General features: G+C 39.3%; 2 protein-coding genes, 1 long non-coding RNA gene and 6 other non-coding genes across 16 annotated transcripts; 8 read left to right on the forward strand and 1 right to left on the reverse strand.

Moving 5' to 3' along the window:
• Positions 1-18: 18 nt before the first annotated feature.
• Positions 19-17,491, reverse strand: usp20 (ubiquitin specific peptidase 20). 7 transcript variants are annotated; one of them, XM_032540054.1, is made up of 25 exons: positions 17,126-17,490; positions 16,718-16,822; positions 16,376-16,429; positions 15,967-16,029; positions 15,714-15,854; positions 15,492-15,594; positions 14,634-14,703; positions 14,390-14,503; positions 14,160-14,259; positions 12,509-13,022; positions 12,249-12,398; positions 11,943-12,055; positions 11,427-11,599; positions 8,273-8,367; positions 7,877-7,910; positions 7,693-7,759; positions 7,432-7,612; positions 7,203-7,329; positions 6,938-7,107; positions 6,020-6,101; positions 5,543-5,651; positions 5,345-5,447; positions 5,186-5,254; positions 4,933-5,102; positions 19-4,198 (listed from the first exon to the last, which is right to left on the reverse strand). In XM_032540054.1, the coding sequence occupies exons 2-24, from the start codon at positions 16,793-16,795 to the stop codon at positions 4,945-4,947; spliced, it is 2,868 nt and encodes a 955-aa protein (XP_032395945.1). In that variant the 5' UTR covers positions 16,796-16,822; positions 17,126-17,490; the 3' UTR covers positions 19-4,198; positions 4,933-4,944. The 7 variants fall into 7 exon arrangements, with proteins under 7 accessions (XP_032395945.1, XP_032395950.1, XP_032395948.1 ...); XM_032540059.1 differs by having other exon boundaries at positions 7,693-7,738; positions 14,181-14,259; positions 16,718-16,825; XM_032540057.1 differs by having other exon boundaries at positions 14,181-14,259; positions 16,718-16,825.
• On the forward strand, positions 7,402-11,912 carry LOC116704507 (uncharacterized). 2 transcript variants are annotated; one of them, XR_004335699.1, is made up of 3 exons: positions 7,462-7,597; positions 9,608-9,673; positions 11,408-11,912. It is a non-coding gene; the product is annotated as an uncharacterized LOC116704507 (long non-coding RNA). The 2 variants fall into 2 exon arrangements; XR_004335698.1 differs by lacking the exon at positions 9,608-9,673 and having other exon boundaries at positions 7,402-7,597.
• On the forward strand, positions 17,210-22,995 carry rpl7a (ribosomal protein L7a). The gene is made up of 8 exons (XM_032540337.1): positions 17,210-17,347; positions 20,570-20,693; positions 20,892-21,041; positions 21,283-21,423; positions 21,708-21,787; positions 22,042-22,172; positions 22,684-22,753; positions 22,859-22,995. The coding sequence occupies exons 1-8, from the start codon at positions 17,210-17,212 to the stop codon at positions 22,961-22,963; spliced, it is 939 nt and encodes a 312-aa protein (XP_032396228.1). The 3' UTR covers positions 22,964-22,995.
• Positions 20,412-20,484, forward strand: LOC116704825 (small nucleolar RNA SNORD36). The gene has a single exon (XR_004335786.1). It is a non-coding gene; the product is annotated as a small nucleolar RNA SNORD36 (small nucleolar RNA).
• Positions 20,741-20,815, forward strand: LOC116704826 (small nucleolar RNA SNORD24). The gene has a single exon (XR_004335787.1). It is a non-coding gene; the product is annotated as a small nucleolar RNA SNORD24 (small nucleolar RNA).
• LOC116704819 (small nucleolar RNA SNORD24) lies at positions 21,110-21,177 on the forward strand. The gene has a single exon (XR_004335781.1). It is a non-coding gene; the product is annotated as a small nucleolar RNA SNORD24 (small nucleolar RNA).
• LOC116704824 (small nucleolar RNA SNORD36) lies at positions 21,557-21,627 on the forward strand. Its single transcript, XR_004335785.1, has one exon. It is a non-coding gene; the product is annotated as a small nucleolar RNA SNORD36 (small nucleolar RNA).
• LOC116704818 (small nucleolar RNA SNORD36) lies at positions 21,843-21,919 on the forward strand. The gene has a single exon (XR_004335780.1). It is a non-coding gene; the product is annotated as a small nucleolar RNA SNORD36 (small nucleolar RNA).
• On the forward strand, positions 22,257-22,326 carry LOC116704823 (small nucleolar RNA SNORD36). Its single transcript, XR_004335784.1, has one exon. It is a non-coding gene; the product is annotated as a small nucleolar RNA SNORD36 (small nucleolar RNA).
• Positions 22,996-23,405: the final 410 nt, after the last annotated feature.

The raw sequence follows: 23,405 nt of genomic DNA on the forward strand, positions 1-23,405 counted from the left end.
CAGCAAAAAAAACACAAATCAAAGACCAGGCATTTTTAATAATTTAACCAGAATAATTACATCAGTTTTACAGACAATAAGACATCCCATTAAATTAAGGTCAATCACTGAAGTCCCATCTTATCAAAGCATCGCCATTATCATGACCACAACAGCCACACACTGTACAATGTAGGCAAAACATGACTCAGCAAAATCCTGTTGTGCTGTCCCCGGGGTGTCATGATATCACTGATAAACTCTGTCTAACCACAGCAATGCTTTATACTTTTAAGTGGAATGGAATTCTCACACGAATAGCTACGTGCTGTAACACAAGCAAACAAACTCACAACTGGGGATAATTAAGTAATTACCACTCCACGTTTCTTAATACTGCAAAATAATAAGCTGCACTGCCTCAGTCTTTACTGTCAGCTGTTCAAACCACTCTGTGTTTGTCCAGTGTTTGTTTTTTTTTGATAAGATTGCACAAAGATTTGTCTTTTGTTTTATTGCACTTACTCCCAAAAAACAAACATAGCACACGCACAAACCCCTATAGTATCAAATCATCTCTGGTAGATACAGATGGGACGTGTAAAAATAAAGATTTTACAGAAAAGTTTTCTTAAGACAAATGAACAAATTAGTGTCCTCTTTTATTAAAATTGGTGAATTGCTCTTTGGACACATCAACAAAGAAAACAAGGAGACATGGAAGAATTTAGGCCATGTTGTGGAATAAAGTTAATAAAAAGAGTTGACCTTTGACGTGTCATAGCGGTAACATTTCAAGTGAAATTAATAACATTAATGATGGCTGCCTTCTGTTAGTATTTAATGCTTTTGGTCACAGATGATTCAGGAGGGTTATGGCAACCTCCATATATTAAAGTCCTCGTCTGAAAGGGCCAGGTAAGTTTAAGGTTAACTGCTTGCTCAGTTGTTGTTAGCCATTACAGTGACGTTAGCTAGGCTGTAACACAACCGCTCAAACTGCAAGCTTCAAACTCTTAACTGCTATGATTGATATTTTTTATAACAATGCATTACATTGATGTGAAGGGGGTTGTGGTGACCGTACCGCAAATTAAAACCTGAATTTGTAGCTTGCCGTCAGCTTTAGGACCTTCATAGCTCGTTTAAGCTCGTTTAGCTCCACAACTTTTATGTTTTGGGTCACTGTTACTGTTGTTATAGCTTGATTTTAGTTGCAGCAAGAAACTGTTTACTTTGATAAATCTCTAAAGCCTTAATGTACACTACCTGCTCAACACCAAGCAGCAGATAGACAACTAGCGACTAGCAGGTGAACGTAGTGGAGGATTTAGCAGAAAAAGAGACTGATAATTCCCTCAGGAGATGGTGGAGACCAAAAACAAAGCTAAAAGCAAGTGAATATTGGACTTATATTCATCAGGTGGCCACAAACATGAATGTTGCGCCGTTACTGCTGGATGTATAAATAAGCAACGGCTTGCTAACAAGTTTGCCATATCAACTTAAAAGTTGATAATATGTCAGGGTTGTGTTCCAACTTGTTTTTGATGCTCCTAATTCGCCTAAACAAAACAGAAAAAAAAGACACTGGCAAAATAATAAATACTGACAAAACATCTGCAGTGTTGTCAAAACACTGCCACCTGCACTTGATCGTACACTCTGCCACCCTAGAAACTCTTTGGCTGCCTTCCATTTAGGTGCTCCAGGTTCAGGGCCTTGGTAATATGCATGCTTCCTCTCTGGCATAGCTTACTGTCAAACTTAAATTAAATACAGTATATAGTGATTGTTAATGGTATTAGTATTAGTTTTTCTATGCTATGACAAGTCAAAATATCTGTGGTTGGAAAAGGTTTATTAAAAGGTATTTTGGTTTATGGTTTGCATGCCTTGTTGAATATATTGCCTGGGGAATGGTAAAGCTGCTCTTTTGATAATTACACTTCTGAATATCTGCCGAGCTTGTTAAAAGTGTTGGATCTGGTCAGATTAAGTATGTTTTATTGTCTGTCTCGCTTGTCCTGAAATCTGAAAGTTTTAGCTAACTGAGAAAACCAAGTAGAAAAGCAACAAACTATGATTTTTCATTTTGAGGCTGAACTTGTTCATGCTCATTAAGTAAAAGTTCGACATTTTGCAAGTTATTTGAGAAAATTCGATACCACTGATGTCTTGTACGCTTAACATAAAGCTTTAGCTAGCAAGCAGCAGAAGGTAAGAACTACTGTATCTCTGTGTGAATACTGCATGGCAGCTAAAGATTAAAATCAGTGTTCATTCTTAGTCATTTTTTTTTGCTTCTTTTGCATTCACAAATTTTGAGTTTTGAGATGCAGTCACTCATTTGTCTTTGCTGACACGTTATGTGGCCGTTTACACTGGTAAGAAGCAGTATTTATCCAATCTGATTTCAGGAGCCATTTCTGTACATGTCTAATAAGTATAATTAATGATTTATTTATGAACTAAAACGATTTATTATTGGTGCTTAATGTAACATGCCAGGAGATGTTACCATCAAACAGTAAATTCTAATCAACTAAAAAAAAATAAGGAATCTTTCATTTTTATATTATCTTTTAATTTTATAAACCGTCTAAATAAATTGTGCTATATAAACACAACTAATAATTCAATTTAACAGAAAAAAAGTTTGGCCTTTTAAAGTTGGTATTTATTATTAATATAACAGAAAAGCACAGCTACACTAAACATGTCATGTTGTTTCCCATGTGTTGCTCACTCTAGCACGATGCTGAGCTTTAACTGCTTAAAATGTGGTGGCGGATTTTGCAAAAGCAGATCTGTACATTGAGAAAAAGGCAAGCATGTGATTTATCTACATTGAGATATGAGGAGGATGTGGTTTATCTAGCTAAGCTTGAACAGACTATTTCCTCAGATTTTTTAACTTTAAACTCTTGAATTTGTTATGCTGTAAAAGAAAACTCTACACAACAATATGTTATGTTGCTATTCCAATTTTTTGTATTTATTTTTTAAACTCTGAGCAACTCAGCCTCTCGGCGGCTTCAAGCGGAAAGCCAGAGGTTAATATTGGGAGTTGTTTACCTTAGCTAATTTTTGGATTTGTGTGTTTGGTGCTAAACATCTGTGATGTCAGATTATTTCTTACTTTCTAAATACGTCATTTTTAGTTAACTCTTCTAATAAACTAAAATGAGGTAATTCTCACTTTTATGTTTCAAAAGAAATACAAACATTTACATGTACATTTTTATTCAATAAGCCAGTTAAAATATTTGTTGCACAGGATTTTTTTATCCCTTTGGCAAATTTTCTACTATTGCACAGGACATGTACTCCTCTTCTTACTTATGACTTCAATTAGTTTTCTTTTTCAAATTATAGCCATATATCTCTGTGTGTATGCCCATTTATGGATAGTGCTGTAGAGGAGCGACTGAATATTTCCATAATTTTGAGCACAGAAAAGATGTTCTTGTGCGTTTGAGCAAACAAACTTGACAGTGAAATGTCCTTACAGGTCCAAATAAAGGAGTAGCAGTTTTGAAGCTTTTCAAATACACCCTGAAAATAGTATTTGGAACACATGTATGTTTAGTGGTTAGACACAAACCTGCAGTGGTATTTTCTTAAAGTTTGTTAATCTGATCATTTTGCTGGTTTAAACAAAAAAAGGCTTCCATTCCTGAGGGCTCAGTTAACTGTATTTAAGGTTGTAGGTGCAAGAGTAGGATTTATGTAATATATCTCACTTGTTTTCTGAACTTGTTGCTATGAGACTAGTAAACAGGCAAACGACAAAAAAGCATGTTAACGTCTCTTGGTTGTTGCTTCCAATGAAGAACAGTTCAGTCCTTAAACCAAACATCAGCCTGTAGTTCTGTTCTCCTCCTGAGTAACTGGTTCACGACACCAGCAGCTGCCTGCCAGTTTCAAAGTATCTGACACCTAGTCACTACAGCAGCCACTGAAACACCATAGCTACCAAAAACAGCTCCAGAGATGTGACACGTCTTGTTTTTTTTTTTTACACCTTAACATTGAGGGTCAGAGTTATCCAATAAATAACCTATGTCATATTTAAGTATCGTTTCACCCTCTTGCGACACAGCTTCAAAATGATGCGTTGCTACATTTACAAAGTGCTCACAACGAGGATTCTTCACCAAGGTGTAAATTCCTCAGCTTCCTGCGAGGGCAGAAGTAGAAAAGGGAATCAGAAGACCTGGGGAAAATAAAATAAAAAACGAAGTTGAGAACAAATGCACCCTTAAACTATAGTGAGTAGTTTCTGTCTCCCCCATGAGGAATTCTAAGTAATGACGACAAAACTGTGACGAGCCTTCTGTGATTGCGCACCCCCACAACCCCTCCTCCACACAGTTGCAAGTAGCCAAGGAGGACACAGAGGATTTAAAAAAAACAAAACATGATGGACTCTTAAGAAGAGGTATTCATCTTCACTCAATTGCGCGTGAAAAGTTGCCGGACAACACCAGTTTCTGAACACAGCCATACTGAAAATACAAAGAGAGTTTTGTGGAGCTGATAGTCTTAATTAGCTTTGTAACAACTCATTTGGCAATGGCTTAAAAACAGTAGACGTTCATTAATATAAAAAGTTACGCACTAAAGCTTTAAAGGGCCCTTAACTCAAACAGATTGGATTTACAGCTGTTTATGATCTTGATGTGCTGCCTCAATTATTCTTGGCCATATGTGCGGCCATCTTAATCTCTGCTGGCCAGAAGGAATTTATGAGCTCATGTGGTTGACATAAGCAAAGGGGGTGGAAAAGGTGCTAATGCCAGCTCCACGTCTTCCAGTAAAATGTTACACAGCAGCCAAAAGTATATTTAAACACGTGATTGAATGCAAGTCTGTGTACATGAAGAAAGAGGAATGTGAGGTCTGGATTATGGGAATTTACAGTGTTTCCCAATGAGTAAACATCCCAACCTCCTTTTTATCTCAAAGTGCTCTGGTTTCTGCCTCGATCTTCCTCTCTCCATGAAGGCTGTCAGGGTCAGCCGGGGCCACGGTTTGTCTCACTGCAATCTCAGGGCCTCCGCCATAAATACCCAACAAGTACTGCCAGGTCTCCTCTGAGATCTGACCATAGTCTGCACCTGAGGGGAGAGATTCACATAAACTACATGATTTATTGTCTGTTTTTCTCATTTCCGGCTTTACGACCAGTGCTGCGGTTTACCTTGCTTCAGTTGTATGTGCCCTCCTTTCATAACACCAATTTTACTGTTGTCAATGGGACCAGGTGGCTCTGAGAAAACAAATCATAAAAGATATTTTGTAAAGGCAGAAAGATGAAGAACTTTAATGCATTACGGTTTGTCTTCCTGCAGGACCATACCATTGTCTTTGCCCTTCACAAAACTCTCCCACTCTCTGAACCACTGCATGCTGATGCACAGGATCACCGTCGGAGCCTCTTCAGCCTGAAACTCTTTGTTCAGCTACAGACAAGAGAAAACTGCCCGTTCAACATCCAATACAAAGCATGAAGACGCATTCAAGTACAGGTAAGCCCTTGCAGAATACAGGCTTTTACCTTGATGAAGGTGTCTATTTCCATTTTTCTGCGTTTAGCCAGAGCTTCAATCTCCACCTGGCAGATGGCACACATATACAGGTGGTTCACGGCTGGGCCACCTCCAAAACTAAGGACAGAAACACCAATTGATGGAAACAAATGAGTGTGAAAATATGCATTCAAATGTATCCAATCTATGTTCAGATAAGGCCTTTGTTTACGTTTTGCCATCGCGCTGATCAATCCAGATACATTCTTCCATTACATTATGGTAGCGCTACATGTCTTTAGTTTGCAGGGACATTTCTTATATATGTCTTCAGCTGTGATTAAACAATTATCACATTCATACAATTAAAATAGACCATGTCTTTTGACATGGACTACACTCCTACTTGTTTTACTTTTCGATCCATATTCTTTATTACTTTGAACAATATAATATAGAAATATTGATTAGACACACCTTCAAAATTAAATTGGTTGCATATTTACCTGTTGAAAAGGTACTCCCACACATTCTGAGGAACAATCACAACCAGGTCATCTATGTATTGGTATTTATTCGGCGGAATCCCTGTACGGAAATAAAATGTTTAAATTATAGGAGAAATATATGACCTTTTCAGGCCCGAACTGGAGACCAGTAAAAATTCCAACAACTATGGCAAATTTATTCCCCTCCTACACAAAATCCCCTCACTCATCCTCCCTTGCCTCTTAGACAATGACAGCCTTTAACTCACAAAAGTAATAAAGCCAGGGTTTTCCAATTAATTTGACATGTAAACTAGCCAACCACCATAAATTTAAAAGAAAACAAAAACAAGAATTATTTGTTTTAAGAGCTGAAACATCTTGAGGTGCCAGAAATCTCCTCAATGCACTGCCATAATTTAAAAAGCTAAATAATATGGCCAATTAAATACGTGTAGAGGAGGTAGCAATAGGTTTTGAAAAACTGTAGGTGAAATTTATTGATTTGTTAGAAAAAAAAATTTTAAAGCCTGAAATAGCTTGGAAAAATAAATCATTGAGCTAATTGCTACTGATCGACAACGTGACTTCCAACAAATATTATACATTTATTTTGCTGTGAGGTTATTTGGTGCTGTCTATTTGTTTTTAAATGGGTACTCAAGTGATTAATTCACTTGCTATAATTAGAGGACCCACAAGAAACAGATTGAACTGAAACCGCCTGACTAAATTTCTTTATCAAGCTCTGGTTACTACAAAAACACTGGATACTGCATTCCCCATAATGCAACTCAAAAGCATTTCTTCCTTTAAAACCCCCAAAATTGTAGGCTGGTTTTATGTCCCCTTTGAGGAAGCATGTGCATGTTTTGTCAGTGTGATAAGGTGAGGTTTTGACATCATATATTTTTTCAGATCATGATTGTATCACACCTCCGTGCTGACAAAGAAATGTGTGGTTGCTAATGGGGCCCGGTTCGGCGAAAGTGTTGAACTTGTTCAGCCATTCTCTGGAGATGTAAAACTGCAGCAGGCTGGGCTCCTTCATATTGGCCAGAGCCACCACCTTCTGCCTCTCTCGCAGCGACTCCTCGCTACTTTTCCTGCACGAGTCCAGGAAGACACACAGTTGGTAACAACATTTTGAATAAATAGATTCTGCATAAATGTTTGCCATGATGGATTTTTAAATGCTTACCTGTAGAACAACACATAGGCCTCTGCATTCTGCACCACTGTCTCATGGACCTCTGTGACATACTGGTCATCAAACTCATACCACTGGCCATTGATCACATTCTGACAGTAAGCTATATAGTGTCCACCTGCAGCACCAGAAAAAGGGTAAGAAAAAGAACGTACATGAATATGTACACCACATTTGCTGACTCTTTAAAATATGTTGTGTGAAGTGAATTATCTCCTACTTCCTGCAGTGCCATGGTGACAAATCACTGACAGCAGATCGTAAGTGGTGACTTGGGATGGACTCTCTTTAGCCAGGAAAGGTCTCATGTCGAGGCCTTCCAACGGAAAGGATACGTGGCTGCTAATCTTGAACGAATACATGACCTCGTGCCGGAAGCGTTTCAGGTGAATGCACAGAATCTACACAAACAAATAACACTTCATGAAGCCAACCACAAGCAGAACTAAACTTGTTATCTGCAGCAAGAAGGAGATCATACCTCAGGAAGCCTAAGTACTTTGCAATATTTGACACCATTTCTCAGCCTGTAGAAGAAAAAAAAAATACTGTGTAAAAAAATCTAAATGAAAAATACCGTTGTTTGAAAGGTTTTTAAGCAATTAAGGTGAGAAATTCTCTGGTTCTACTTCATGTCTCCACCTGGATTTACAATACATACTCACTTTTTACATCGCTCACAGCTGTACATGTTGTCCCCTGTAAAAAGAATGGTTGTGAATGTTACTCCTGACATACATTTTCTCACCTACACCTGATCACTTAAAAGTTCTGTACTCAGTATTCAGATCATTAATATAGCAGCAAACCCTTCTTTACTATGTAACAGTATAGTGGAGTAATGGCGTTCTGAGCAGAGATGAAGTCCCACACTCTGTGTGTGTTGTAGTTTGAGCTTCTGGCTTCACGTGCATGTTAGTGCATGTGGTGTGAAAAAACGCACTGTAGGTATTTCACAAATTTGCTAACGGTTAGTGAGAGCCATGTGTACAAAATCCTTAGTACAGACCAAATAAAAACTAGAGTATTATAGTTAAATAGCACAGTGTAGTATTGTTTACCTTTAAGTTCATCTGCAGCAAAGAAGGCAGCGAGGCAGTCCTCTAGGGTCACCATGGGCCCCCAAAACCAACTGGGGATACATGAAACTACGAACCTGTTCAGAGGAATAATACAAAGAGATGTAACCATTGTAGCCACAGAGTCTCTTCACAGTGATCTGGCAAAAATTACCTTCATGTGGGTCCGCAACTTGTAATGATTAAATGAACCCAAATGAAATGCTGCCTGGAGCAATAATAGCTCCTGAAGGATCGTAGATTGCAAGTTTGAAGGGCCCAAATACACCGGATCTCTCCTGAAGGCTTGGATTAGGCAACGAGAACCTGTTCCAACTTGGAATAGTTTTTTACATTACGATTCCAGCGGAATTGTTTCTTTATTGGAATCTGTGGATGATTTGGTTTCAAATCCGATTATTGGTTCCAAATTTAGCATGCGCAAGTTTGGGTTTTTTCGTAGCGGAAAGGGGCTTGTTATGTTGCAGTCATGGAGCACAGTAAGAGGCCCTCTAGTGTGGCTTTATTTTAAGTTATATAAAAAAAACAGTAAAACTGTAAATAACCATTGAATCAAAATAAAACTTTCCTCTTATTTGTGAAATAAGCATGTGACCTGATTCACCTCCACCCCTTAAAGAATCGGAATCGAGAACCGATAAGAACCGGAATCAAAAGGAAGAATCCGAATCAGCTCACCTCCACAATCCTTCATCTATACTTCTTCAGAAACCACTAGATTCACCAAACAACGTCACCAGCACTGTGATGACGGTGCTTTTGAAATCTGGGAACTGACGGAAGATGAGCAAATATCATGCCAAGGCCTGTCTCTGCATCTCTGTCCCAATATCTCCAATGATAAATACAGGTCACGTAGTGCAGGTATGTGCAAATGCACAGGAAGTGATGCTAGTTTTGTATTGAACGAGCAGCATGCAACCCTCTTGTTAACTCGTAAAATGAGAGGCATCTAAGGAAACCCACTGCTTTGCTGACATAGACAATAACTACACTTTCTACTACACAGTTGAAAACCCTCCACAGTCATTAAAAATGCAATATTACTCTTCTCGTCATCTGGAGGCTCAGCACTCCAATATTATCCTGGAGCAGTGGGTCAAGCTTTCCAGAGCCCTCCTTAGTCTACATAATCTCCACCAACCCATCAGTCCTGGACTGACTCCAGGACGCCCTTAAAGCCCTCTCACTGCATGAACCACACACACAGTTTTTATGAGCATTGATTCGTGAAAAATAAACATTTGCCCTGATGGAATTCCTGAATTCTGTCAGGGCAAAGGTCTAACCATTATCCTTCATCATTTCATGGCGCAGGTCGAGTTACTGGAAACACCCATCCAACAGAAGAGAGGCCGATTGTCACTATATATTTCAAAGAAGGTAATTTATCATTGAAGGGAATTAACTTTCATATCTCTTTATTTCCTGTGATTAGCAACATGCTAGCATTCAACGTGCTGATCAACCTTAGTAGAGAATAATATCCTTCCAGATCAGGTTAAAGTGCAAACAGAACAAGGACACGGGCATTGCCTTGACGTATCTAGCAAAGCCCTCTTGATACCTACACATCCTCAACTGCACATCTGTGTCCTCCACAACAACATACAGTAGAATCTTCTGAAAGAGACATGACAGCAGCCACATTCCCACCTAACACTTTTCGTGGAACCCTCATTTCGGTTATTTCAATCCTAAGCGATGATGAAAACTCTCTTGCCTCCACTTGCAATCTTTCTCTGTAAGGAACTTCCCTCAATAAGTCATATTGTGGGCCAAAACAAGATATTGTTTATCTGGGTATCTTATTCCCTCCCCAGTTAAATACCTAGTTAAGGTTAATTTGGATCCGTTATTTAATACAATCTTGTGATGTTATTGGATGGTCGACTCTAAATCTCTTGTTATGAAAATGGTTTGTGTTCCCAAGCTGAATTACCTTATCCAATCTCTTCCTCTGGAGGTTCCCCAGTCATATTTTAAATGGTTTGACAAGATAACAAAGACATGTATATGGAATGATAAAAAAAAAAAAAAAAACCTGGCTACATTTTAATCAATTACAAAGACCGATTGATAGAGGAAAGTTTGGTCTACCAAAGAAGTGGTATTATTATTTTATTATTATGCTTTTAACTTTAGGCATCAGGCCCACTGGTCACTTCCTCCTGAGAGAGCCCCACCCGGGTATTGTATTGAGCAATCTCTTCCTGCCCCATTATCAACCTTACAAAGCCTGTCGGTTAAACTGTATGGTAGGAGAAAACCACATCTGATAATCTCTCGCTTAAATGTTGTTTAGACCAAAGCGGCCTGGTTGTTTGAACTGTATATCCATGTCTGAATACTTCAAGTGTTGAAATCCTTTGAGGATGTGGTATAGCAATTTTGTATTTTTTAGGTATTTGCAACTTTGCCATCGGTTAGTGGAAATTTTTGGATCCAGTTCTTCTGCCATTATTTAAAATTGGTCTGAAAGTCACACCAAATTGTTGGAACCTAGAAGTCGGATTGCAGGAACCCAAGATTATTTGTTTGGGGAGATGGGTCAATCCTAAGCGGTATGGATAAGCACATAAGAAACTGTGTCCAGACTAGTTTACTGATAGCCAGACAGATTATTTTAGGAGGATGGAAGAATAAAGGGAACTTTCTGGAGGACCCCAAAAAAGCTTTGTGCTTGGGAGAGACGTGTAAGATGGGCTTATGGTGTTGTCATTTATAGAGTACATATGTTTAGTATGTAACTGTATTATGTAGTTTGGTCTCTGTTTTGTTGAATGGTCTTGAATATTGTACTTACTGTGTGATCTTTTCTAGATTTTTGTCTGGGTGTGTGGTGATGATGAACGGGGGGTGTTGTGTTCATGTTGAGAAGTGTATGTTTTTTTGTTGTTAAAAAAAAATGTTAACAAAAAATCATACTGTCAAAGTCATACCGTGTTGAGCAAATTTTAGATTTACGTAAACACAAAGTCAAATGAAACCTCTTGCCAGAAACATGCCTCACTAAATCATTTCAATGACCTCAGCATATTAGTGTGCAATCGCATTGATTAGAATCTGCTGAATTAATGTGTTCAAACACGCTGACTTCTTCCTCTCCTCTGACAGTTTAACATGGCCCACTGACCGGCGTATGGAGTCCATGATGTAGGTGATCCAGCCCTGTGAGTCGTACGCTTCGGGACACACGCCTGTTTTGACTGGAAGGTTCTGATGTATAGAGGAGTGGAGCTTTGCCAAGTCCTCTTTACCAGGAATAGGGAGGGACAAGTCTTGGAAGGTTTCCACTGTAGAAGAAACCTGTCACACATTTAAAGAATTGGTTAAACGCAGCATTTCAGCCAAAAGTGTACAGCTTAAAAAAAAAGTTTATAAAATATAACTAAATGTGTGTCTAAACATATCGATGTGTGGTCAATGAGAAATCATTTCACTTTTTTTTTTTAAGCATTTGTGAATAATACTAATAAAAATACAACACGATTAATCTCAGCAAATGGTTAAAATGTTAATTGTTCAATTAAGATTTTCATGCATTTTGTTAATTCTAATCATGAAAAATACTGAAATGACACAATTACACCAGACATACTTTCATCTAAATTTCACTTAATGTTTGGCTCCCTCTGGTGTTGAAGCTCACCCTGTCACAGGTTAAACACTGGACCAGACTGAGGATGGAGCCGTCGAAGATGTCAGAGATCACACTGCGATAGTGAGACTGTTTCTTTTTCTTGGCACTGAGCAGCAGCTGAGCTGGAAAATTCATGACGCGGAGGAGGATATTAATTAATTAATTAATTAATTAATTACTTAATATTGTTGATGTCGTTGGATGAGGGAAAAGCAGGCAAAAAAATGTCTGTGTATAATGTGGCAGACAGAAGACCACTGTATTAACACCAAAAATAGAATAAAATGTTGTTGCACATTCTGAAAATGCCCTTACCTTTTTTAAAGGAGTATGCAGGTCCTGCAGAGCGGAGGGGGCTGGAGCGAGGTGGACTAGACGACACTTTGGGATGCAGCTCCTGCAGGGTTCGCACAGGACTGCAGGGAGTGGACTGGGTATGGGTCATTGACACTTCATTGTCTGGCTCTAGAAAACAGCATGTTGGATGCAGAGAATTGACAGTTTTTAAAACATAATTCACATGATAGGGATATAAAGTTGAAAAAGCCACTTTCATAATATTGCTGGCCTTATACCGGAGCTGTTGTTGCTCGGGCTTTGCCCTTGCCCAGTATCAGATAACTGGTTGTTTTCTTGGCTTTGGACCTCATTGTTTGTGGTCGGCGTTAACTCGTCTTCCTCTCCCCTCTCAGGAACCCCCTCCTCGGCTGCTGTGTCCACATCAGCGTCCTCATCCATCTCTTGCGAGCCTCCACGGAGGGGAGAGCCAGACACTCTCCTTTCCTTCAGCCTCTCCTTTTCCGAGATCACCCCGCCGGTACTGACGCCCACTATACCCCCTGCCGCAGACCTGACCCCGTCACACTCATCCTGCAGTAGGAGCTCGCCATCACCCACTCCTCCCCCCTCCCCACGGTCACTGCTGGAGCCAGAGTCGCAGGATAAGAATTCATCCTCAGATGGGGAACGATCTCCATCTCTTATCTCCTCCCCATCACTTCCCTCCCCACTCATGCTGCACTCTGTCAGAGGCTCCTTCAGCTCTTCGTGTAATTGGTCCATCAGACAGCGCAGGAACTCTTGAGTGTCCTGTAGCAAGAAAAGCACATAGCATTCACCCAAAACGAATATGCATGAGTGTGTCTACATGTACATAAACACAGACAGGAGTTTTGCAAGATGACTATTTTAAAACAAGAAGATAGACAGAGTAATGTGTGAGTAAAGTATGTCTTGTTTGCAACAACAAAAAACATTTTCTACATTGGTAAGAAGTGGTACAAGGAGGACCTAATCATACCCACTGAAGACAGGTAAATCTCATTATTTAAAAACACTTTTTGACTTAATCATTCAAACAAAACCAGACACTTCCAATCAAACATGTAATTAGCCTGAGTAAAACATGAAACCATTTCTAAACATTATTGTTGTTTTTACAAAGAATCAGACAAACTCCAAGGTTTCGTTTGAGTTGTTTGTGTATTTTAAGAAATAATTCAGTTTTTCTTTCTTCCACAGAGTCCGACCAAGTGGCAGATGCCTTTGTAACTATTCTGCATGCAAATTGAAGGTATGTTGAGATATAAGTTTAGCCCAACTTGGCTCAAATACTAGACATCTATTGGATCAAGAAGCCTCTCTGAAGTTAAAGGGAAAGTTTGACATTTTGGGAGATCCACTAATTTGCTTTCTTGCCTGAGAGTAAGATGAGAAGGTAAATACCGCTCACATTTTTGTGCGAAAAAGTAGAGCTACAGGCAGTAGAAGGTTAGCTTAGCTTAGCTGTTTCCCTCTACTGTGCTAAATTTGGCTAACTACTCCTCTCTGCAAGAAAGCAAAAAGCACTGTTGAACTACTGTTTTAAAAAACACACTAATAAACCTCTCTAAGAGGATTGAATGGAAAAAAACACATAGTACATATTGTAGTTTATCCAATTTATAAAGTTGCTAACGTCAAAGAAGAAATTGGGTCATATCTATCCTTCTGTTTTACATAACAATTTGTCTGGTTCTGGGCAAAATACTAGAATTCTCCAAAAACTGATACTAAGTGAAGTGAACAACACAAGTCAACGCTTTGGTTATTAATAACAAATGTAGTAACAACAAAAATAACAGTAATCTTTGGGGAATGTGTGAGGGAGATGCACAGGGGTTCACAGTTTAGAAATAAAAAGAACAAGACCGTATCGAGCTGTTGAGTGATGCCAGGTGTAGTTACCTGCTGGCTGCTTGCCCCTACCTGCTGAGCGTAACCACGAAACATGGGGTTTACTAGTTTGATGCCATGAGACAGACTGGTAGGCACGACATAGCTGGGCCTGGGAGAGTAGCCGCCATGAGAGTTAGTTTGATATACTTTATATGATTCATTAGCACATAACAGTCTTGTATAGCTACATTCTGTTATTTGTATCAAGTAATTTCATGTCACTTGTATGTGTTTATTACCGTTTTTTATGCCAGAGTTCTGAGATCAGTTTCTGGTAGCTCTTACAGAGAGCAGGCTTCTTATCGGTCCGGACCAATCCACTGCAGTCCAGGAAGAACTGAGTGAGAGGAGGACTATTGAGGAAAGAGAGGTAACAATTGTCAACACAACTGCCTAACTAAAAGAAAAATGAAATAAGAAACAAAGAAAAAAAAGCCACACCCCTGGTAATTGACCAAATGTAATAACAAGAGGTGACCTCACCAGTTGGACAGGGCTTGAAGAGCGGCATTCATGTAGCAGGAGTTACCAATATTTTTCATTCCTGTCAAGCCTACAAACAGGAGAAACAGCCGTACAGGTTTTTTTTTAAATCTCCAGAGAATGCAAAAGTGTATAAACGAAGTCATTTAGATATGAACACATTTTTTAGAATGAAGGACACCACTACAATCACACAGGACCCTTTCAGTTACTGACAACAGGTCGATGTTACAAAGTCCTGCTAGCACATGGAACATGCAAAAAAAATCCTTCATCCCATTGTCATCACCATACTGAACATTCATACTTAGGCAACCTTTCCCACTCCATTTGGTTTTTTTTTTGCACTTTGCACTGTCATTGTGTTTACACTGTTTCTACATGGATCTTCTTTCTTATACGTATTTTATGTAATTTGAGCTTCCCTGTCAAAGATGATTTCCTGTTACTTGGAAACAGGATATTTTTTTAAGATTTTAATTTTGGGGCTTTTCTGCCTTTAATGGCAGCTAGGTGAGGAAGGGGGAAACAGAGAGGGAAGACAGGCAGGATATCGTCACAGGTCGGACTTGAACCCTGGACCTCTGCGTCAAGGCATAAACCTCTATGTAAATGTGTGCCCGGTCTACCAACTGAGCCAACCTGGCCACAAAGTTTTTCTTATCAAGGGATAATTATCAATGGTATTCTAGATTAAAGAAAACATGCCTATAACTATTTGTTAGACTCATAATTTGATTTGTAAAATCAATTATATCTAATTCATACATATGGCAGCTGTGTCCTAATAGCATGAGCACTTACAAATTTGGGAAATTCAAGTGCACTGTTGTTTAGAAAAATAACAGTTGACAGTACCTCTGGGTTTAAGCTCATCGTCCTCTGAATCTGAACCTTCTTCTTCTGCAACAGCAATTGGAACTGCTTTTAGTGGGTGACCTACTGGCTGAGGAGCTGCTTCCTATGAAATAGATTAAAATATTCTTTAAATATGAAGGGGATTAAGGAATAGGTTGTGTGAATTTGAAATGGCATTACTATGACTTTAAACGGGAGACAGGTGAGAAGGCAAAGCCATACCTGCTCTGTGGCTTTACAGTGGTGGGGAGCCGCAGGTACAAGCACCAGCGGAGGCCTGTGCTCCAAAAATACCTCCCGCTCGCACACATAACACCAGACCCTGAACGTTGTCAGGTTCACAGTCAGGTTGTGCTTCTTAGTCTAAAGGAAACACATTTGCAATCATTCAAGGGATTCTGTTTGACATGTTTCCTCCCATAACCATCCCGCAAGGAGATACACGGACAAGAATGTTTTGATGAGAAGGTTTTACCTGTGCATGCAGGGTGCTGTGATCCGAAAAGGACTCTCCACAACCAACATATGGGCAGTCACTCTACAGAGCAGAGACACTGTATTAGATAGGCTTCTGAATCCTCTCTTCTATCTTTCAAAGACATTACGTCACAATATCTTCCTGTCTTGGCTTAATCTTAAAGCTAATTCCGTACTAGAATGTCAAATGTCAGAGTCTAAATTAATTGCTGTAACTGCATATATTGTGCACTTCATTGCCTGCCTAAGTTTTTTCATCTACAACTGATTAATTATTAAGCATTCATCTGGCCTTATCTAAAATGCAGCGTTAGTTGCGCTTCCAGTGGTCATTTTAGTCACAAGGTGGTCAAACCAGCAAAATAACCCTTGAAAAGAAAGATTTAAAACCTTTGAAGGGACCTTACCTGCAGACATGCCCACAGGTTTGGACCCCCTGCACCACAAGACTGGCAAGTTCCCTGCAGCATGGATAGAATAGAATCAAAAGAATCACAGTAAAATATTAGAAATGCACAAACATGTTGGTTCACTCAGGAAGAGTGAGAGCTGACACAAGCAAGGATGTTGTTCACTGTCGATACCCAATAAAGACAACATAGCAGAGCAAATATTCCATTCTCGTGGTTATTACCAAAGTGGTACAAGGCTGCTACAACAACCTTAAGGGACGTGTAGGCCATGGCACACACATCCAATGACCGGAACTGGGCTTCTTTGACATTCCAAGTGAAGTAATGAAAACCCACCTTGGATTTCTGGAGGAGATCCTCCTTGGTTACCTCTCCTATGGAGTCCAGGTGAGGACAAAGCTCTTGTTCAGCCATAGCTACTCACTCTCTTCGGGGGGACGTCTGCTAATTTGAGAGTGCGGTAATAACAAAACTGTAGTCATTCAGGTGACATAATGTGTTGTAGCTAAAGCTAGCTTCGTCCTCTCAACACAAAAACACGATATGCACCTATATAAATCAGACGCACCTGACTGACAACAGACACACAAGTAAGATACCAGTGTTGTTGAGACCATCCTGTCAATCCCCATACTATACCACATAATTACACAACTTAAAGGCCTTCTGTTTGCCAACGAAAGCTCAAAAAACATCTCATTACTGCAGCGATGACAACAGCACTTATGAATGACTCATATTTACCAACAAAAGCAGCTGCCACGATGATAATCGCTATTTTTCATTCTTCTGGTAAACAAACCATACTGGATGCGGGCAGGCGACAGTATGCTAGCAAGATATCGAGTAGCCGAGCTGAGAGCCGCAACACCCCGGACCACCAGCCCCAAACAACTCACTCCCCCTCCCATCCCCGGCACGGCACGGCACGGCGCGGCAAGACGCAGGGCTGGAGGAGGAAACACGGTGACGTCGGCCTGGCAAATCCAGCCCACTGCGATGGGCTGACAAATTAACCCCCTTTTAATTGAGTTTGTCTTGCTAGTTGTGTATCTTTGTCATGTAATTGATACGTTTAATTTAGCAGAAACCGTTATTAAAATAGATATATACTTGATTAACCGTAAAGCTCCCTGTTTACGGAAGTGACGTAATATTGTACGTCGTTGAAATGAGTCACCAAGTTCTTTCAATACATCCCATAGACTGTCAATATTACTAACTTTTTTAATTAATATTATTATTATTACTTATCAATTAATAATATACAGTCTATGATACATCCATGCTTTTAGTATTTTTTTCAGTCAACTTCGTCCACTGTTGGATGAACGGTTGAGCACATAATGCGTATAAAGCAAGAAAGAAGAGTGGATTTACAAACCGTATCTCAATTTTCTGTTTTGAATCATGGAGGAACTTCAGATAGAGCAGCAGTAGGCGACTTCAAGGAAAGGTTTGCCATTTTGGGATTTGCGAGTGCTAGAGGAACGAACGTGGATTTACCTGCCCAGGAAATGCTGATAAAATGTAGCTATTAATAGCTAGGCTACATTTGAGCTAATTCTGGGGCAGACTGGTCGTTGTCCCTAAAAGAATAAATAAATATTCGTCTCAAATTCAATCCATCCATCCATACAAACGCAAAACCAAGGATTTGGCCAGCAGGTGTCACCATTTATTTATATGATACTATGAAACTATGAAATACTATGAAATACTTTGCAACAAGTCTTGTATTAGACACAATTATTAATACTGTAAACCCAAATAGTAATTCCTGCCCACAACATTGTCTCCACATTCCACTTGCTCTGTTTTCTGTAATTGTGGGATTTTAAGTATTATGACTTTTTATGGATTTGTATTGATGTATCAAAGGGAAAGAGTCCACAGATGTAACAAGGTCAGCAGTGGTGATTCCCAGTTACAAGATGGTAATTAGCATTTAAATGTTTTAATTTCTGATGGAGTTTAAATGAGCTGAACAGGTGAGATCAACCTAAATACTCATGTAGTGACTCTGTATAAGCACGCACAAGCATTAAAACGTACAGTTAGTCATGATAATCTACTGTATGAATCTTTGTGGACCAATTCAAGAATAGTTTGTAAAAGGTAAAACACATCCCATTAGCGTGGGTCCTAGCACAATCAGGTATCCGTGGAAACCAAAAAGCAGACAAATTTTCAAAAGAAGCAGTAAATATGTAAACTAGATAAATGGGATTGAATTAGATTAGACTTTACAGCAGAGATGTTATAATAGGCCTTCAGGAAATGTACGAAATGTATGAAAGTGTTACTAATGTTGTATTCAAGTGCCCCATTAAGCAATGAAAGTGCGACAGTGAGCCACTATGCACAGGACCCTGAAACTGAAACAGCCAAAGGGAATTTAGGCATCATTAATGAAATGTATTATTAACACCTGTCCCTTTCCACTCTGATGATTAATGTAGGAAACATCAACACTAAATTCCTACCAACTCCTCTGAAGCAGGCCAAGCTGAGTAACTTACTGTCTGTCAGGTCGTCAGAGTCATGCGTTTGTCTTTATTGTTAAAAAGAAATACACAGAAATGAACTAGGTAATCTGTAGCGTAATTGTTAGTAAAATTAATACAAAATAAGAAATGTAAAAAAAAAAAAAAATCAACAAAATAATATACGTTTTTGTAATGTTATTTCTTTTGAAAGTTATGGTTATGACGTGCCTCGCGTGTTAAGACTGGATGTTGCAACGCTGATCCAGAGTCCGAATCCTAATCTTTAAAACTACAAAGCTGGAGCAAGCGAGCTGTGAAATCTGACTCTAGATCGGTGCATAAGCGGCCACGTAACCACGATGCAAGCCTCGCGGTATTTAGTCTACCCAGAATCCCTCGGTCTTCCTTTCTGCCTGAACCGACATGGTGGGTGCATAGTCGTTTCTTCTGGAGAATTACTATAGTTGTTGTATCTGTCTTCATCCTTAAATGTATGCTTATTCTATAATTGTAGGACGTACATATGCTTTCTGTGAAGGCTGTGTGTTTATATAATGTCGTTATTGAGCGTCTATATTTTTCAGTATTTGTGTAAAACATGTTAAAGTTGAGCCTTGTGTAGCCGGTACGAGACGCACCGTGAATCCATGTCAGAAGCTAAAGCTAACGATGGGGAACACGCTTGTTCTCAGAAGCTCGTTTTCCTTCATTTTTTTGGGAGGTTTTCCGCATGAATGGGGGCTACCAATATCTTAAATGGAACCAATTGTATATTGCAACAAATGGAAGCTCAACTGAACGGTAACGTGATGTAAAGGGATACAAGTATCCGGATTCTGCACCCGGTTGTGTTGAGTAAATGGGCCCAAGCATTATAGCTAATGTTGACTTAATCTTAAATTCAATTCAATTTTATTGGTGGGAACGTTACTGTTGGCAGCCATAGTTTAGATATAGTCTACATGTTTAGTGACTTTGGTAGCTTCAAGTTAATGTGAGAATTTCCTGGTTTGTGAATTTAAAAAGCTTGAGCAGTGGTAACGTTAGCAGCTTGACGTTAGCATTTAGCTCTGGTTGTATGGCATGCTAACAGTGTCAGGTTAAAATGATCAACATGGGGATTTGGCTAGTTTTATTCCCTGCACTTCTTAGATGCTATGCTTCTAGTGCTTGTTTTTACTGCATTGACAACTAACTGATCTAAGACTAGCATATGCAGTATGTAATTTGGGAACTGTTTTGGACAAAGGTGGATGCTGAGCAATGGATGTCAAAGCCCATGCATGCTGGTAATCAAAATCGTCAACCAAGAGCCGAAATCCTCCTAATTTGGACAAAGCATTATGTGTAATGGTCTTTACAATTATGTTGTGCTTTACCAGACCAGCTGTAGGATTAAAATACAAACTTAGCTAGACTTTAAACTTTGGGTCAAAGTAGTTCTATATTCTGTACCTTAGTCAGAAACTCACTGTCCAAGTTGAGTTTCATGTAAATTAATAACATTTTGGTATACATTGTTTGTACAGCCATTGGCCTTGATGCAGTGATGACTTTAATTTCTTGAACTGAAACTAGCCATGATGCTTTTTGAGCTTTTTAACCCTGAGCATTGGCCAAAATGCACAAAGAATTATTTTTTACATTTAAATAATGTTTTATTAACATATTGTGTTTTTTTTGTTTTGTTTTTCCCTGACAGCCTAAGGGAAAGAAGGCTAAGGGGAAGAAGGTGGCACCTGCCCCTTCTGTGGCCAAGAAACATGAGGCCAAAAAAGTAGTCAACCCCCTGTTCGAAAAGAGGCCAAAGAACTTTGGCATCGGTAAGTAGCCTTCGGTTGCATTTTGAGAGAACTAGGGACTGTAACAGTGCAGATGATGTAAACGAATATTTGCTATCTTATCCACACTGAAGACAACTTTTATCACCAAGATCGCTGATGCACGTAAAATTTAAACCTTAAAAGACTTTGCCATAGTTTGGTTTCCAGATACTAAACATGTATTATCTTTTCACACAGGCCAGGATATTCAGCCCAAGCGTGATTTGACACGTTTTGTGAAATGGCCTCGTTATGTCCGCCTGCAGAGGCAGCGCTCCATCCTCTACAAGCGTCTGAAGGTTCCTCCTGCAATCAACCAGTTCACCCAGGCTCTGGACCGCCAGACCGGTAAGTTTCACTTATGTGAAGAAAACTGTAGTATTTTAAGGCTTTTGGGTCCTTGATAGTTGTGGCTTTGCAAATGATGTGAAAGAATATTTGCTATCTGAATAACTGCTGACATTCCACCAAGATCACTGATGCAATTACTTGAAAAAATTGTCCACTCGTCATGCCGTAGAACAAACCATACTTGGAGCAACTGTTTGGTTGGATGAATTCAAATTTGTAATTTCTCCTTTCTCCTCAGCCACACAGCTGTTCAAGCTGGCCCACAAGTACAGGCCAGAGACCAAGCAGGAGAAGAAGCAAAGGCTGCTGGCCCGCGCTGAGCAGAAGGCAGCTGGAAAGGGAGATACCCCTACCAAGAGGCCTCCTGTCCTCCGTGCAGGTGAGATAGAAGAACTAAATGTAAATAGTGCTGTAGTAAGTGTTATTGATGGGTAACATGTTAGTCAGACTGTGTATAACGTCCAATGTTAAAGTGTGACCCATCTTGTGAAGTCACATCAAACTTGGCCTTGATGCGGTGATGTTTGAATTTCTTCACCTGAAACTTACTTTGATGCTTTTGAGCTTTTTAACCCTGAGCATTGGCCAAAAATAATAAATGAAATATTTTCAGGGGTGGTCTTGGCAGAAGATAACTTCCTTTCCTTATAACATTCGCTACAGGTGTGAACACTGTCACCTCTCTGGTGGAAAGCAAGAAGGCCCAGCTCGTTATCATTGCCCACGATGTGGATCCAATTGAGGTAAGCTTGTCGCAGTAGTGGGACTTCCAATATTGGGTACTAGACTAGTGGTCACTGGCAATGATGTATGAATTTCTTCACCTGAATCCCCTATGTGGATCAAAACTTACGAGCTTTTTAATTCTGAGCAAAGACCACAAACTAAGAGTACATGTTTATAGAATATAATATTTCATTGTAGACATGTCAGATTCAACTATTTTTTTCCCACTAGGATTACCTACATTTTTCTCTTGTCTCCCTTGTTCTTGTAGCTCGTAGTCTTCCTGCCGGCCTTGTGCCGCAAGATGGGCGTCCCGTACTGCATTGTCAAGGGCAAGGCTAGACTGGGCAGACTGGTGCATAGAAAGACATGCACTTCAGTTGCCTTCACACAGACTAACCCGTAAGTATGCACATAAACTGAGATGTTTGTCAGTTGTTTTTATCACATTATGACCTGTCTTGTAAGATCTTTAACTTGGCCTTAATGCAGTGATGTTTGAATTTCTTCACCTGAAACTAACCTTGATGCTTTGAGCTTTTTAACCCTGAGCATTGGCCAAAATATAAATATTTTTTAGTAAAGGCAACTTAACATCTATACGGAATGTTTTTTTAATAATAGAGTTATTTACTGTCATGGTGTTAACTTATTTTATATTTGACAAAATTAAATTCTCAAGGACAGTGTACTGTTGGGAGTGTGTGCTGCTACGCTAGTCAGATGCTCTAATCAGATGTTTACATTGTCTGTCAAAACACCAAATTTTAGAGGACAAGTGTGAAGCTATAATTGTTTTAAACAATGAATATATAACTACATTTATATTTTTTCAACATGGTTATTGAATCAGTAACCCCTTGTAGGGCCAAACAGTGTCAGAACTGTATTAACTAGATGTGTTTTTTCCTAGTGAGGATAAAGGTGCACTTGCCAAGCTTGTGGAAGCCATCAAGACCAACTACAACGATAGATATGAGGAGGTGAGGATTCATTTCACTTTACTACATAATGTGTACCCAGTCCAAAATTGCATATTATCAGAGACCCAATTGCTCCCTTTAAACATGTTATTTTGTTTGTTTTAGATCCGTCGTCACTGGGGAGGTGGTATCATGGGCCCCAAATCAACAGCCCGCATCACAAAGCTGGAGAAGGCAAAGGCCAAGGAACTGGCAACCAAGCTTGGTTAAATTGTTTGGAATAAAAAATGTATGTCCTAAAATAAGGATTTTTGTTGTTTGTACAGCTAAATATAGTATAATAGAAAGCATCATGCAAGTGTAGAATCATTTACAGCTCAGTGATGTCTGGGAAACGTATATTGTTTGTCAAATTAAATAAATACAGGATAATTTTTTATTCCTGCAGTTTAGGATGAAAAATATTTGCAGATAGGGCTGGGTACTGTATTGAATACGTTTTAGGCAAGGACCATTGCCGATTGCCTCTAAAGTATTGAAAAACACCTTGTCTTAATACTTGGAGTAAATCTCAGTGGCAGTGAACCTTTCCTTTGCAGTAGGTGATGTAGTTGATAGGACTAAAGTAGCATCAGTTGACTGATGGCTTTTAAACATTTTAAGGAGAGGCATTTACAATTTCATAGAAATGTTTTTTTGGTAAAGTAAATAT

This window comes from Etheostoma spectabile, chromosome 16, assembly GCF_008692095.1.
Source record: "Etheostoma spectabile isolate EspeVRDwgs_2016 chromosome 16, UIUC_Espe_1.0, whole genome shotgun sequence".
In the NCBI taxonomy this organism is placed as follows: Eukaryota; Metazoa; Chordata; class Actinopteri; order Perciformes; family Percidae; genus Etheostoma; species Etheostoma spectabile.